At 46.0% G+C, this 16,602-nt stretch overlaps 1 protein-coding gene across 3 annotated transcripts in view; it reads right to left on the bottom strand.

The window, feature by feature from the left end:
- Window positions 1–16,602, bottom strand: part of ASAP1 (ArfGAP with SH3 domain, ankyrin repeat and PH domain 1) — a 2,040,747-nt gene that overhangs the window by 1,567,406 nt on the left and 456,739 nt on the right. For all 3 annotated transcript variants that reach the window (XM_078686749.1, XM_078686753.1, XM_078686750.1), the window contains one exon: window positions 4,931–5,003. In XM_078686749.1, coding sequence (XP_078542875.1) covers window positions 4,931–5,003 — 73 coding nt within the window. The remainder of the gene's footprint in view (window positions 1–4,930; window positions 5,004–16,602) is intronic.

Raw genomic sequence — 16,602 nt, 5'->3', positions numbered from 1 at the left:
CAAATATTTTATTTACGTGTTGGTTTTGAAAATAGTGAAATGAATGGCTTTGTCATTTACAATGCTAATAGTTTTAACTTTCGCAAATGTGACACCTATAGCATTTGTAATGCAATATGTGTTGTATTTACATGACTTAGATGTATTGATATTACAAATAACAATGGATTTTAATTTTTTTAAATAATTAATACCTAAATAAAAGTATTGTAATTTATCATGGCAATAGCTTTAACTTCTGTAAATAACGCCCGGGTCAGGTTCGGAAAAGGTGGGGAGCTGACGGCCCCGTTCCCTGTTGATAAAGGCGTGAGGCAGGGATGCGTTCTAGCCCCTACGCTCTTCTCCTTATATCTCAATTGGCTGATCACACACCTAATGGGGGCTAGGGACCTGGATTCCCCATCCTTGGCAGGGCGGAAAATCCCGGCATTAATGTTCGCTGACGATACCCTCCTTTTATCAAAATCTTTCGGGGGTATCCAGCGAACATTGGAGGCCTTTTGTGGCTTCTGCAGGATGAGGGATCTGAAGATCAATGTATCTAAAACCAAGTACATAGTGTTCAACCCCCAAAAAAAATCTAACTGCCCCCATCCACATATGAATGGACTGACCCTGGACCGAGTGTCCACATTCGACTATCTGGGGGTTACCCTCAATGATGAAATGGACGGGTCTTCACATGTAGCTAGGGCAAACCTGAAATTAGCTCAATCGTCGGGAGGTATCCTAAAAGTTTTTAATAAAACATCTCAGAAACTAGTGGGTCCTCCGATCGAAATATATAAAGTACAGGCACGTGGGGGCGCGACCTATGGCTCGGACCTTTGGCGACATACCAACACTCGCCCACTTTCCCTTACGGAGAACAACTTCATGAGACGGATCCTACGACTCCCAAGTAGCACTCCACTAACCCCTTTAAGGTTTGACTTGGGACTAGTCCCTATACAGGATATCATCTCGAACCGCCCATTGCTATACTGGAGACGGCTCTGGTCCACTCCAGAACTAGAGAGCTTCAGAGAGGATCTGCGCGACCTCCTGTCAGGAAGTGGAGTGAGAAAGATCCCATGGCTGAGCTATATTAAACAGCTTGCTCTAGCTCTTGGAATGGGGGATCTGTGGTCATCTCCTGAGGTGGCATGTACTCTGATTTCAAAAAAATCCCTGAGTTTGGCCCTAAACCAACATCGCCTCGCCAGTGTACGTACAAACTTTTCCATGGGTAGGATGACCGAGTTCTTTCTTGATTTTAAGGTACTCCCAAAATTCGAGAAATTCTTGGACGACATCCAGCCCTCGCTGGCCAAGAAGTTATACATTCAATTTAGGCACGGCTCACTGCCGCTTAGGGGATTCACCCACAAATGGACTGGGAGCGCACAAACAGTGAGTACCTGTCCCGGGTGCGGGGTGGCAGAGGAGACAGATCAGCACGTTCTGCTCTTCTGCCCTTCGTACCGCGGTGCGAGGGCCAAATGGATAGCCCAGTATTGCAGGTCCAGGGGTCTCAGAGACTTTAGGGTAGTGTTGAGGATACTAAGAACGGACACCACCGCCTTGGCTGTGTTCGCAACCTCAAGGGTTCTTACATCCATGTGGTACACTAGATGTGCAATTCTCAAAGGAAGTATAAAACCACATTCCAATAGCTAAGGGTTCTTCCGATGTTCATGGCAGAGGTACCCATTTTGTGAGGCCCTCTCTAATATTTTACATTTGTATCCTTGAGATGGGTGCATTGTATTGCGCCGTTTTAAATATCCCCTTGTACATTGTATATTTTATGACTCAGTCTTACTCTGACTTTTTTTTAAATGGTTTTAAACTTGTTTTCTTTTTAACTAGACCTTGAAATTGTAAATTGTCATTTTATGGTTTTTAACCGAAATAAAAGCTTTTGACTGACTGACTGTAAATAACTTTTGTGAAGATTAAGTTTAGTGTATTTTATTGTGATGAAAATCCAAGAACAGAGGTGAAATATTAACATCTTTTTGTGACATTTGTAATAAAGCTTGAAACATTGAGAAAACATAATTGAACCAGTTGTTGTTGAATGGTTGCACAGATTGATGCTGTGGTGGCGCGGATTGATGTTGTGGTGGCGACGAGTGATGATGTGGCGTTCAGTCATGCTGTGGTAGCGCATAGTGATGTTGTGGTGCCCCCGAGTGATGTTGTGGTGCCCCCGAGTGATTCTGTGGTGCCCCTGAGTGATTCTGTGGTGCCCCTGAGTGATTCTGTGGTGGTGCTGAGTGATTCTGTGGTGGTGCTGAGTGATGCTGTGATGATGCGATAGAGTGAGTGTGATAGATAGATAGAGGGACACAAGGGGAATGGGAAAAGTCATATATTGGACAGCAGGCCAGTCATATCGTCATAAATAAAATACATGTTTTGGGTTGAAAGGGACAGAGCAGCACGGCACTATTCGCACTTTCCACCACTATCCCTCTAGTTGCGTTTTACTAATCAAAAAGTTATTACTCTACAAAGTTTCACTCCAAATGTGTGCTATTGAAACAGTCAGCAGATCAAAGCCAAGTGCGGGACAGACAAAATTAAAATTAACCGGGTTTCTGCAGTGATATGCCATGACTCCCAGGTTTGCCCAAAGCTAGTCCATTCTAATGTTAAGAAAAGCACTATTCAAATATGAAACTGTAGCGCACACACATGCTGGAACAGTTTTGCTAGCTTACGATATGCTAATACGTTTAGCGGTGTAACTACTGCAAATGTTACAGCCAAACTTAGTTTGCTCATACTTAAAACCAACTGGACTAAACTAGCAGATTATAGAAGTATCTAAAAGAAAGATCATGAACTGGCGCTTTTGTGTTCTTATCTGGTAACCATATCCATACGTCATTGGAAGTCCTAAACCAGTAGGTTTTGTTATTGTGTTATGTGACAATAATGGCGGGCAAATTGCAGTCCTACGTCTTTGTCTATGCTCTGTCATACTGAGCGTTTCGAGGCAACCCTTTAGCATCACAAGCGCTACACCAGTGGCATAAGAGTTCCTTTATTTAATCTCGCGCTAGTTCTCTATGCAGCACCGCCTTTCGCCACTCAAGGTCTGCTCTCCTCAGCCGCCCCGGTGCCTCTAACCTCTCAGGCCGAGACGCATCTCCCATTCTCTCTGTCCATCCACAATCATATTCCCTGGAGTACCCCTCCATTATACTCTATAGCCATTGTTACCTACTCCCCCACACCGCTCTTTTTCTGCGCCAGCCTACCAGTATCAAGGCCTGCCCTCTGCCACATTGCCCTGAAAAGACTGCGACCCCCCACCCTGTCCCACCTTTCTACTCGTTGGCGAGCGCCCCGCGGAGTCTGGATAGCATTCATCCTCAACTAGCTCGCCTCGGCCGGGGGCATTAGAATTGTGATGACGGCCACCTCCTCTTCAGCTTCCTCAGGGTGGGCTCTTCAGCTTCCTCAGGGTGGGCTCCATGGCAGGCGGTTCGGGCCCCGGTCGGCCTCTCACTCCGGTCGCAGCTTCTGATGCCGCCGGTCTCGCTCCACTCGAATTGTGTGAATAGGGGGTGCGCGCGACCCTCTGTAACTGTCACTCAATGCAATACCACGCCCGCCAGGTCACGTGTTCAAATAGCGGCTCGATAGAGTAGCCCTACCTCCTCCGTTTGTGTCACGTGCTCAAATAGCGGACTGATGACGCAATCGGCACCTCTATGAACAGAGAAAGAGGACGTGTAAAGCCTGGAACGACCAGCACCCGCCCTAGGAAAGAGAAAGAATAACCAGAGGAGCAGTGGTGACGCGGGGCTCCCATGCCCGAGGGAGAGCCCTGCGGAGGCTGCAGAAGTCCGGAGTGGCGCCGATGCAGTGAGTGGGGCTTAGTTGTCCTGGGAGGGGGGTGGGGGGGCGGCAGCAGGAGGGGTGGCGGGGGGCGGCAGCAGGAGGGGTGGCGGGGGGCGTGGTGTGTGTCTCTGTATGTGTGTGTGTGTGTGTGTGCGCGTGTGTGTGTGCGTGCATGTGTCTCGGTGTGTGCGCTCGTGTGTGTGTGCCTCTCTATGTGTGCGCTTGTGTGTGTGTGTGTGTGTGTGCGTGTGCGTAGCGAAAGCAGGGGGGGTGTGGCTGTGTGTGTATGCGAGAAATGCATGAGGCTTTCAAGGGAGACAGGAGATGGTGAACGCGCGCGCGACCTGATCCGATTCAGGCATGCTGCGCGTGCCCATCTCTTGTCTCCTTGAAAGCAGAGCCGCCGACTATAGGTCTCGTGCTGCGACAGGGCTTCGCCCTGTGTCGCAGGTGCGAGACCTAAAAAGTGAGATAGCAACAGCAATCTTTGTGTTTATGAATAGGGTGATGGCAGTAGAGGCACTGCTTATGAGGGTCCTCGGAGTAGAGCATGAATTTCCTACAGGAATTATAAAGGCCTCGGATATTCCTTTTCGGACAGAATTAACACTTAAAAGAGGTTACCATGAAAGTGTATGCAGTTTATGATCCAAATAAAGGTAAAGAGTTGCAGAAAATCAGCTTTGAAGACGATAAACTAAGCAGAGCTCAGGGAAACTCTCTCCACACAATGTGAGGTATGAAGTCTGAGGTATGGCGGCCCTTGATAGGAAGAATGCTTTCAGCAGCGGCTTCCTGATTGGCTAAAGTTTGTTCTTATTAAAATTAAGTGAACTGGTTAATAATGTCACTTGTTTAAGCTTTGTTGTACAATGCTTTCATGTATACCACTTGTTATAATGACTTTCAATATTTACAGTGGGACGCTCACTTTGATGATAGAGAAGATTAAAGCATCTGAATCTATGAAAGAGTCAATACTGGAGAATTAAAGACATACAAATGAAGTGTTTGCATCTATGCCATGGATGCTAACCATCTTCTGAAGCTATCTACAGCGTGCCAAATACTTAGATGAGAGAGAACTTACCTTGACCAGAGTTGTAAATGGCTTTCACCGATTTTTTCACTTTTTGTAAAGCAGTTCTATCCTGATCCAGTGCCTACAAAGACAAGATAATATTTCTTAATTTACCGTATTAGGCATTTATTAAAAGAGGACAATACTTAAAAGAAAATGTTAAATTAAACCACTCCCTCTCTGAAAAGGAGGGCTTGGGTGTAGGTGTTCTAGTACTTCAGACTACGCCGAGATTAAAAAAGGTATGTCCATAATAGTAAAACATTTTCACTAATGCTTTTTGGTTTTACACACATTTTGACACATTGCAATAACCAAGCAGGTACATTAAAACTGATGTTATGTTTAGAAAATAAGGAAATGTATTTTAAATATACTTATTGCAGTCATGTTTATGACACACTGCCTTTAACAAAAGTGCTTGACGTTAGTACATCTCAGGCTTTAATGTAGAAGTATAACAGATACAACAAGCATTTACAATGCAATAGGTCTCGCAGCATTAAAGTTTGAGTTATTGGCATTGTGTATGACAATGCGTTGCATAACTTTTTTAGCAAACTTTGAAATGGTGAGCAGTCAGAGACATGTGTGCAAGAGTATGCTGTTCTTGAAAGCAGTGTGGTACAGAGTGTAGGAATTTGGATGACCTGAGCAATGTGGATGATGCACGTCACGCACGGGGCTGACGCAGTTATTATTCACACTGCTCTGATGATGCACCTCAGGCACGGGGCTGACGCAGTTTTTATTTACACAGCTCTGATGATGCACCTTAGGCACGGGTTCACAGCTGTTATTATTCACACAGCTCTGATGATGCACCTCCGGCACGGGTTCACAGCTGTTATTATTCACACAGCTCTGATGATGCACCTCACGCACGGGGCTGACGCAGTTTTAATTTACACAGCTCTGATGATGCACCTCAGGCACGGGCTCACAGCTGTTATTATTCACACAGCTCTGATGATGCACCTCAGGCACGGGCTCACAGCTGTTATTATTCACACAGCTCTGATGATGCACCTCACGCACGGGGCTGACGCAGTTATTATTCACACAGTTCTGATGATGCACCTCAGGCACGGGCTTACAGCTGTTATTATTCACACAGCTCAGATGATGCACCTCAGGCACGGGGCTGACAGCTATTATTCACACAGCTCTGATGATGCACCTCACGCACGGGCTCACAGCTGTTATTATTCACACAGCTCTGATGATGCACCTCACTCACGGGGCTGACGGAGTTATTATTCACACAGCTCTGATGATGCACCTCAGGCACGTGTTTATAGCTGTTATTATTCACACAGCTCTGATGATGCACCTCACTCACGGGGCTGACGGAGTTATTATTCACACAGCTCTGATGATGCACCTCAGGCACGTGTTTATAGCTGTTATTATTCACACAGCTCTGATGATGCACCTCACGCACGGGCTCACAGCTGTTATTATTCACACAGCTCTGATGATGCACCTCACGCACGGGGCTGACGCAGTTATTATTCACACAGCTCTGATGATGCACCTCAGGCACGTGTTTATAGCTGTTATTATTCACACAGCTCTGATGATGCACCTCACTCACGGGGCTGACGGAGTTATTATTCACACAGCTCTGATGATGCACCTCAGGCACGGGTTCACAGCTGTTATTATTCACACAGCTTTGATGATGCACCTCCGGCACGGGTTCACAGCTGTTATTATTCACACAGCTCTGATGATGCACCTCGGGCACGGGCACACCATTCAAAAGTTTTGAAAACAAACCAAACATGCATTAAAGCCATCCTTTAAAACAATGTTAATCAAAGCAAAGCAACCTTTAAGATTAAATCAGGAACTCCTGTCATTGGAAATCATGTCTCTAATCTCAGAGGGACATCCTACACTTGGATTCGGAATAAAATGTCACTTTCTGCATTCAGTATTTCAGGATTTGCTTTCCAAATAAAATGCTTACAAAGGCAGAGGCATAATATTTAACTTAAATTCCTGTGTGTTGCGATCCGACAATCAGTGTGGAGGTCCCCTGACATATACATATAATCTGTGCTGAACATTACTTTACTTTACCGTGATAAGATACGAAAGCAGAGCGACAGAGCTGCTGAACAGGAGAGCGAGCCCTTCTTAAAATGGCCAATGACTGCAATATGTGCGCGCGCACTCGAAAACGAAACCTAGCGTGGGGGTGGGACTTCCGTCTTGTGCGCGAAGCCAGCGCCCACGGAGTTCCTGGTCCGGAGCAGTGGTGACGCGGGGCTCCCATGCATGAGGGAGAGCCCCGCGGAGGCGACAGAACACCGGATTGGCGGTAAGTGGGCCTTGGGGGGCGCCCGTGTGTGTGTGTGTATGTGTGCGACGGCGGGGGTGTCTCTGTATGTGTGCGGCGGGGGTGGGGGTGGGAGTGTCTCTGTGTGCGTGCGTGTATGTGCGCTCGTGTGTGTGTGCGCATGCGTGCAGGCGGAGGTGTGCCTGTGTATGTTTGCACTTCCCAGGAGACAGCCACGGCGAGCGCGGCGCGTGCCAGTTTCAAATCGCCTCTAAGGCGATGCGCACGGCCAGGATTGTCTCCTGGAAAGCAGACACGGCGACAATAGGTTCTCGGCGAGAACGCGCTTTCACGCGCTTGGCCGAGACCTAAAAATGAGCTGACAGAGACTGAAGAGAGTTTAAACCATAATGGTTTTTGCGGAGAAAACAGCATTGGTAGAGTTAGTAGATTTATTTAACATTTTCATTATATCTACATCATAAAAAGTGTCATCAATGTATTGATTAACATACATTTATAACATCTAGACTTGATTTGCCCTAATATGATACTTCAAGACAAGTTTGTCCATCTGAGAGAGAGAGGGGGGGAAAGATGGGAGTACATTTAAAGAGAATTAGATTGCGCTGTTCCCAATTTTAGAAATAGGGGTATTCTCACTTTGATCCAAAAGTCTCTTTGGCTTTCCTCTCTGAAGCGGTTACCTGTAGCTCTACTTGTGTTATGATAGATTAAAAAAAAAACATTTAAGAATAGGAGTGTAGAGTTCGTGACTTATACTTTATATCAACATCTAAAGCTGTAAGCATTTACGTTTTCTTGAAGACGGTATAAACCATATTTCAGAAACAAAATATCTGACATGATTTTCCTCTCATACGTCCTCATTAAGGAATGACATATTGTTGATGTTGCCCACTAGGAAGAAAATGTTCTCAAGGTAAAGCCGGCAGGGGGCATGAGGCAAGGTCTATTTAAATATTTGTGTTCCTCTTGTCCATTTAACGTACTTCATAACACAAAATACGATCAAGTGGTGAATGCCTTCTAGGAGACAGTATCAACAGCAAAACATATTACGGACACAACTAAGGTGTGGTTCTTCAACATCTTGGGCATAATTCAATAACAGAGTTACCGGTCTTCATTTACCTGACCACAAAGTGGGGCTGTGAATGTAACATGTACAGTATATATATTGTATCTAGAGACTGCGTCGTTCAAGGTGGGCGGTCATCTTGTGGAAATGTTATATTTTGGGTGAGCAACTGCCACAGCCACGCACCAATTCCCCAAATCTTCCCTCCAATCAATAGTCACACGCTGTCGTGCTAATATCAGTGTGAAGTGAACACATTTCCGCTTTGATTTATGTTTAGACCTGCTGGCACCCACCCCCAGCAAATACGTTTGCAGGCTATTAAGTATGTTCAATTAAAACTTCGCGGTAGCAATTAGCCACCTGCATCCAATATGAGTGTATGAAGGACAGTCCCATGACAAGTGAAAATACAAAGACCCTGTTTGCCGGCATCTGGGGGCGTGTTGGGACAAAGGTAGTCATCTGCTCCCTTTCGAAGCAGTTCGTCGGGCTGCAGCCCACTTTACTGAAGTTAGATTACAAATCTTACTTTATGCAAATCGAAGTGTGCCATGTTAGTACTGGAGGCATCCGTTTCCAGAACCTCCGGCCGAGGCAATTGTTGCATCTAATACTTTTGGTACATCAAGTCATTCCCTATGGACCCCCACAGCCTTTAAGGCCACCATTCTGAATGCTGCACAACTGCACACCTTTTCTTTGCGCATGCTTTCATTGTGGCATGCACTGGAGGCTAAAGAATAGCTCTGCTACAATTTGGTGCTGCCTCCGCTCCAGCAAGAGGCAATTATTACCTCTTGTGGCCGCAGCGTCCTAGGTCGGCACCAAAACAGGAGTGTGTTCATTTGGTGTCAACACGAGGGCAGATGTAACCCATCATCCAAGCATGGAGACGCACAGGCCTTGTCCTTGCACAGTTCGTAGCGCCGCTCAGGCAATACAGCTCTCCCGATCACAAGCTTTCACATTTATTGTGGGAGTTCGCCGGCTTATAGTCAGCAATGGGCTGCCAAATGTTACTGCATGCGGATTAAACTGGCTCCAATTTGCAATATAATAACACACATAGTGGCATATTTCATCAATCCTCCCAAGTCATGTGTAGTAATAAATCACTACTAGATGAGGGTTCCAAGATAAGGTTTATTAGAAATAGATAAGACAAGTGCTCCCGGCTTGGCGGCTTAATCTCACTCTTAACATTCTAACCCGCACTCCAGGATGTAGCGCGGATCATACCAAGTGGTCAGTGAAAGGAAGGGGGGAAACGGGGAATGGGGAAAAGAGTAAGGTTACAACACACCTCCCTCACTAGGGAAAATGGGGAACGAAGAGCTGGGGGACTCCACGCAAGGGGTGCGGGAAGGATGGGAGAAAAGGGGAGAGGGAGATTGGTACAGCACAGCAACATTGGGTCGAAGGCAGAGGACCCCATGCTATAGTCTAAATAAAAGAACAATAAAGACTTCACCCTTAACTGTGATACATTAGCTATGAACAGTTTGTTTTTGATTGACATGGCTGGGGAACATAGTTATTTGATCACCAGGCATGTCCTGTTAGGATTTCATGAGTAGCCCCTGTCCACATATGTATCTGCAGGAAGCAGGATAATGCTCTTTAACATTCAGGATGCAGTAGGTGAAGTTATCAGATTAAATCAACCGACGTTAAACAACTGTAACTGTCTGGTGCAACGAGGGTGTGCACCGTTATGGTGTGGGCAATACAATTCAATGAATGCACGGGGTTGCGCTTAAGGCATCCTGACATGAGTGGAACACATGTATATATATATCACATCCTTTTCACCCTTGGCTCCCCTATGTCTGAGCTTGCCACACAGTCTATTTCTCCCTTGGATTCCGAACTCCTCATGCTAGAATTACCATCCCCTTCCGGAAGATTGAGAAAGGCTGTACTGTTCTTTTCCCTAGGCAGTAGCTTGGGCCAGGACACACCCCGAAGACTACCTCTGACGAAATAAGCCTCTCTTTCCATGTCCTTATCCATGCCTGGACTAGGCCTTCTTCTGCCCTTATTTCCTTGGCCATAACCAGTATTACAACCTTTATAGCATTTGGTTTCCAACAGCCCCCGATCACTTGCATTAGCCTCATAAGCCATAAGTATGTCCTCCTGTTCCCTCTTGGGCTTGCCATAAAAGAACTTATCTGTGTTTTCTGGACCATTACACTTCGGCTCCCTCCAATGATCATAGAATGGACCCCTTTTCCCTTCCATGACTTTCAATGGAGATCCTTTTAGGTTTCTCTGCGTTTTCTTACTCTCACTCTCCATCATACCATAATCGAACCCTTGTATGTATAAATCTTTGTTCTCTCCTTTTGACTCAATGTAACTTGCACCCCTCTCTCTTCCCAGATCAAAATTGTCCACATACTCCTCTGACATCTTGGTCCTGAACCCAGCCAACTCATTTCTTTGCCGCATCTCATTGCACTTGGACTGGTTACTCTTATACATCTGCCATCCTCGTTCTTCGGCTGTGGTATTTAAACACTCCACCTCCCTTTCAAAATTTCCATCTGTATCAACTTTTTGTTTCCTACTGTCCTTTCTCTCTAGTTTCTTACGTATTTCTCTTTCCTCCACCTGACTTTGATACGCGTTTTGTCTCTTGTTATGTTCATCCCTAATAGGTTCTTTTCCCCACTCTTTTTTTCTTGCAGCTCTTTCAAATACTGTATAACTCTTAGATGGCTGCATGCGACCATTAACAGTTTCACCTCTAGTATCTTGTATGCTTTGAATCCGTGCCTGCTCATTCCTGTGTCCTTTTATTTTTTTCTCCAATGCAATCCTCAACTTCTGTTGATCTCTCCACCCTAGCATGTTGACACCACCTTCCGTTATGTATATAGTACTCCTCGTATTGTTTTTTTTATAAACTACGTCCATGACTTTGTAGCCAATAGCCTGTATATCCTTCCCTGCATACGTTTTCAGGACTACGTTGGCCTCTTTCAATTCATTACCGTATTTTTTTGCAAATTTTCTGTCCCAATCACTCTTGCTTACCACACTATATCTTGAACCAGAGTCTGTGATCATTTCTGTCTCAATTTCACCTATAATAACGGTACATCTCTGAAATATCTTACTGGCATTAACTTCCTCTTTGCCCTCCATTCTTTCCTTGAACCCTTCATCACTTTGTGCCTTTCCACACGTGGCTTGTATATAATATTCATCCCACACATTCAATATGTTCTCATAAATATTTCTATCAGTTCCTTCCATGAATACCTTCTCCATATTGTGATACATTTTCCTTCCTCCCGTACCTAAGCTGTGAAGTAAAATTTCCGCCTTTACTTCCGGTGAAAGAGATGCTTCCTCTTCCTCCCAGACGGACAAATAGTTTTCAAAATACACTTTCCACTCCCTCCAATCTGCAATGTTATTATTAACCTCCTCCATGAACGGCACAGGTGGAGGGAGATTGTACATTCGGCCCCACTCCATGTTTAGTGCGCTGCAATACACCAGAATTACACAGGAAGATGCCACCACCCCAGAAATACAGCGCCACGGTACCCAAACTGGACACTGCGGAGCACCGAACTAAAAAAATTAACCACGTTGCCCACTTGTACCACCAGGGATATTAAGCACTAGTGTTTGACAGGTAAGGGGATTCCGACAAGGCTTCTAGAAAGACTGCTAGGATATCCCTTCAGAAAAATGACAAGAAAAAAATAAACCCTGGCTGGTTTGCTGATGTGGGATGATCTGGTTAGTGACCACAGAGGACAGGGGGGTAGATGGTGCTATGGCGTACCCTTAAAAAGAATAACGGCTCTCAGCCCCACCCTCTTCCTCAGAGAGGTATGGTATTTACTGTGCTGTTTATATTGCGTAAGTATTGACAGAGGCTCGTGAAATGTGAGGAGACGTGACTGAAATGCGCGCTGCTTCGCGCTGAGGTACTCGCAGAGTGTAGAACTCCTCTCACACCGCGCGTTGCAAGCTCCGAGTTCGTTAGCTGTTCATCAGTAGACGAGCGGTGCACAGCATGTGTCCCGATCTTTCACCAATTCAGCCGCCCGCCCTTAAAGCGATCGCCTCCCTAACGTCGTCCTCGCCTTCGCGCTCTTCACCTCTGCGCCAACTGTGCCCAATCAGACACACGAACTAGGTCTGAAGCGCGCTGATCCTTAGAGTCGAACCGCAACTCCCTTCAAAACTTAAGGGCTGGTCGGAAGCGAGGTGCCCGACACGACACCCGAATTTAATTCCCAACCTCCTTGACAGTTTTCCTTATGCCAATACACGAGGATAGAGACAGGGTAACTGCGTCTGATTACTCTACTAGAGGTGCTTAGTTTTCCGCTTTCACAAGGGATAGGTGGTCGCTTCTTATGTCACATCACCTCCTTGGCTCCAATAATATTACTTTCATTTCTTTCTTCTTTGACAGCAATGAATTCACCCCAGGGAGACGACAACCACTGTCCCTGGCGCAGTTTTCCTTTACTCCCTTCCTCAATAATCTCAGATAATTATGTCACTCAAAGTACTGCCACGGTTAATCTTCAGTCACTGGAACAAAAGCTCGCTAAACTTTCTGTCCCTCAGATATTTTCTCATACAGCTACAATGCACTGCCACCGTACAGTTTCATAAGTCTTCGACACAATATGTTCCGTTCAGCGCTCCTCTTAGTGTTTCAAAGGCTCAACGCAAATATGCAGTACAGCTTGGTCCCCTACGGTTAATCTTCCTCCCAAATAAATATAAGAATTCTTCCAGATTCTCCGAGACTTTTAATTACTCGCCTCCATTAATTCTGGGAGTTAGGGGTTAATGGCTTCCCAATGCTGTCACTCACTAATGCCTCGAACACTTGGCGCTCACCTCAAAACAGTTTCTTTCACGTTGTTATAGAAGTGACTTCATTCCTCGCTCCGCTCCCTTCACCTCACGCAGCTTCAAGGGCTCCCCTCATAGACTTGTGCGACTCCCTCGGAACCTCCTGGAATACTTCCACCTCTCTTTATTTTCTCCAAAGTTCACACAGGAAGTAGTTTAGGCTACGAGGTCCTCCTTCTAATGCACGTTTACAGGACCGGAACTTCCCGTCGACAACTCTGCGTTTGCTCGGAACAAGACCTGCTCCGTCTTCTTCTCACGAGAGTTCCCTGCTTTTCGCAGACAGCATGACAGTCCTCACAAACCACGGAGGGGACTAAGCATGGTGCCAAGGGACGCCCCCTCAAAACCAGAAGCGGAACACTGCTGCCATGAGTCGTCCGCTTCACATCGACCTCGACAGCTTCACTCCTTCACTCACGCTCATTACCGGCAACTCGTTAGACCGAATTTTCATTCATCAACTGGGTGAGTCTTCCTTGTTAACTTTCCTCCGCTCAAGCATCAAATCTATCCAGGGGGGAGGCACCACACTGACCCTGGCTCAGCATCCCGTCCTTGTCGCCATAAATGTAGTAATAAATCACTACTAGATGAGGGTTCCAAGATAAGGTTTATTAGAAATAGATAAGACAAGTGCTCCCGGCTTGGCGGCTTAATCTCACTCTTAACATTCTAACCCGCACTCCAGGATGTAGCGCGGATCATACCAAGTGGTCAGTGAAAGGAAGGGGGGAAACGGGGAATGGGGAAAAGAGTAAGGTTACAACATCATGTTAAGGAAAGCACCTCTCCCCACCACAACTGCGCTTCTCCTATATATGGTGATGGGCGAACAATTACGGTGCAGCCGTGCATTACACTCTTTCTCACAACTTCATTGTGTTGCAGTGCATGGGCAGTAATAAGGGTCTGAAGGAATCCTGTTCCAAACCCTACAAAGAGCAGGCACAGGGCTGTGCCTCCCCCCCCCCCGTCCTCCTCAACACATCATGAACTGAACATCCGAATACATATATCTGTGTGAACAGCTGAACTTAAATTCACTAGAAAATGCGGATGTTTCGACTATGTGAAAGGCGATGAAACACCACATAGGTCGGAGGAACTGTAGGCAAAAGTAGGTGCGAGAACAGTACTTCACAAACTTTTTCAATTTTTTGTTTTGCGATTCAATTTTATTGGTTTTTATGCAAGAGAACACCAGTAAAAAAAATTTAAAACACAGCACATCACAGCAATGATAGGTAACAGCCACATTATGTCCCTGGAGTTTAGTACGCTTTCCAGTCCATAATCTCATGAGGCCACATACAGTATACAGAATCAATGGAGTAAAGCATGCTTTTCTATCTGACCCAACCATTTTCCCCTATCTTTGCGATGTTTATCCGGACATCCTCTGGCTTCGTACAGAGATATCTCCTGCGCCGCACACCAGTCCAGCCCCCTGCGCTGCACACCAGTCCAGCCCCCTGCGCTACTTCGTTATACTAGGAGGGATAGGGTTTTTCCAGTTGGCAGCTATATCTCTTTTGGACACCCCCATGGTCGTGCTAAAGAAGAGCTTGTCAGCTTTGGACCCATCCAACCCATCTGTGACCCCCAGGAGTGAGTTCAGTGGATTATGTGGGACCTCCCATCCCAGGACCTCTGTGAGTTCCCTCTCTAAAGTCTCCCAATATTGGGTTAGGAGGGGGCAGGTCCAAACCATGTGGTAGAAGTCTGCCAGGCCTTGTTCGCAGCGGGTACAGGATGGAGTCGGTTTCAAGCCAGCGCTATGAAGACGTTTTGGGGTCAAGTAGGCAGCATGCAGGTAGTACAGCTAGACCAGGCAGAGCCTGGCTGAGGTGGCGACGGGCCTGAGTGCCATCAATGCGCCCCTTCAATCTTCTTCCTCAAGGGGTCCCACCCAGCCCTACCATTGACTCCTGAGCCGGCCCAGAATGGCCGGAGTGTTGCTGGTTAGGGAGGTCAACAAGAATAAAGTACCTGCAAGGGTTTTATTCGTGTATCTTATCAGAGCTCAGACTTCGTAGATATGTCTAATTGTTTGTCTGGTCCAGCTTAATTTGGAGTCTGTACAATTAATATTGAAAGCTACAACAAATTGCCAAATTCTTAATTCACTGACAAATGTGTATATTAAAAAGGAGAAGTTAACAACAACACGGGAAAGTTTTCTTATCCAAAAAAGTTTTTATCTTTATATCTTGATACATAAAGTAAAATAAAGGGTACATATCATAAAGAATCAATCATTGTGACAAATGAACAAAGGAATTAAAGATTTATCCTAATGCACATTTGAATAACACAAGTCTAATCAAAATTAATGAAAGCCTAATACTCCTATTTAAATAATAGAGAGGATACGTGCAAAATCAATTGAAACTGCAGAGATGGACTTGATAGACGACGTTTCGGTCTTCTTATTCGATTTTGAAAAACATCTTCAGGACTAAAAATTACAATGTGACGATGAACCCTTAATCAGTATGGGACTAAGTCCGCAGATGTGAATAGTTTCTGACGCAGATTGTATTAGCTTCTGGATGTGTATTTAAGACACAAATATAGAGGCGGTAATGTTGGTTCGGCTAAGACTTCCTCTTTGGATACAATTTCTTGTTGGCTGCAAACCAATCTTGTGCTGGCACAGAGCGTTCTAACAGCACTCGAATCTCCCAATATCCGTCTTTCATCAAATAGCAAACAAGTTACCTTGTGCCGACGCGGAGCGTACTCGCAACACTCGGATCTCCTCTATCCTTCTTTCGTCAGACCGTTAGGGAGATCGGCAGATGGGTGAGACCCCCTCCCTTCCCCAGGTTTCTCATCATGGTTGGTGCCTCTGGGGAGCTGTATTGTGGCAGCGTTGTGACGTTTGATATGTGTGTGTGGAGGGTGTGAAGAATGTCGGGAGTAGCGGGTCTGCAGATCGTGGAAAGTGCGCATGTGGTTGCTGGCCCACACGTCACCCAACTGAGAAATACCAATCAGGTCCCAAGCTCGGAACCCCTCCAGTTCACTAACCTCCCTGAGCCAGGTGCCCTGCCAGGGCAGTGTGCATTGGATTCGTTTGAAGAGCGCCTGACCAGGAGAACTGCTCGTGTCACCACAGGCAGAGTTCTGGGTATAGGCCCTCCATACAACATCGCCTGGATCCTGGGAAGGCCCAGATCGTTCAGTTCAATTTTGTATGCCGGATCAGACCAGCCCCTAGTAAACCAGTCATGCAGTGTGAGTAGACGGGTTGCCAGATAGTACAGATATAAATTGGTCATGCCCATGCTTCCGTCGAAGGGCGGGATACAGCACTGGGATAAGGCCATTCATGGTCTCCTTCCATCCCAGAGGAACCTAATGGCTACGCTGTCCAGTTCTTTGAAC

The sequence above is a fragment of the Lissotriton helveticus genome, chromosome 4_1 (genome assembly GCF_964261635.1).
Source record: "Lissotriton helveticus chromosome 4_1, aLisHel1.1, whole genome shotgun sequence".
NCBI classification, from domain to species: domain Eukaryota; kingdom Metazoa; phylum Chordata; class Amphibia; order Caudata; family Salamandridae; genus Lissotriton; species Lissotriton helveticus.
This window is presented reverse-complemented; position numbering and strand designations above follow the sequence as displayed.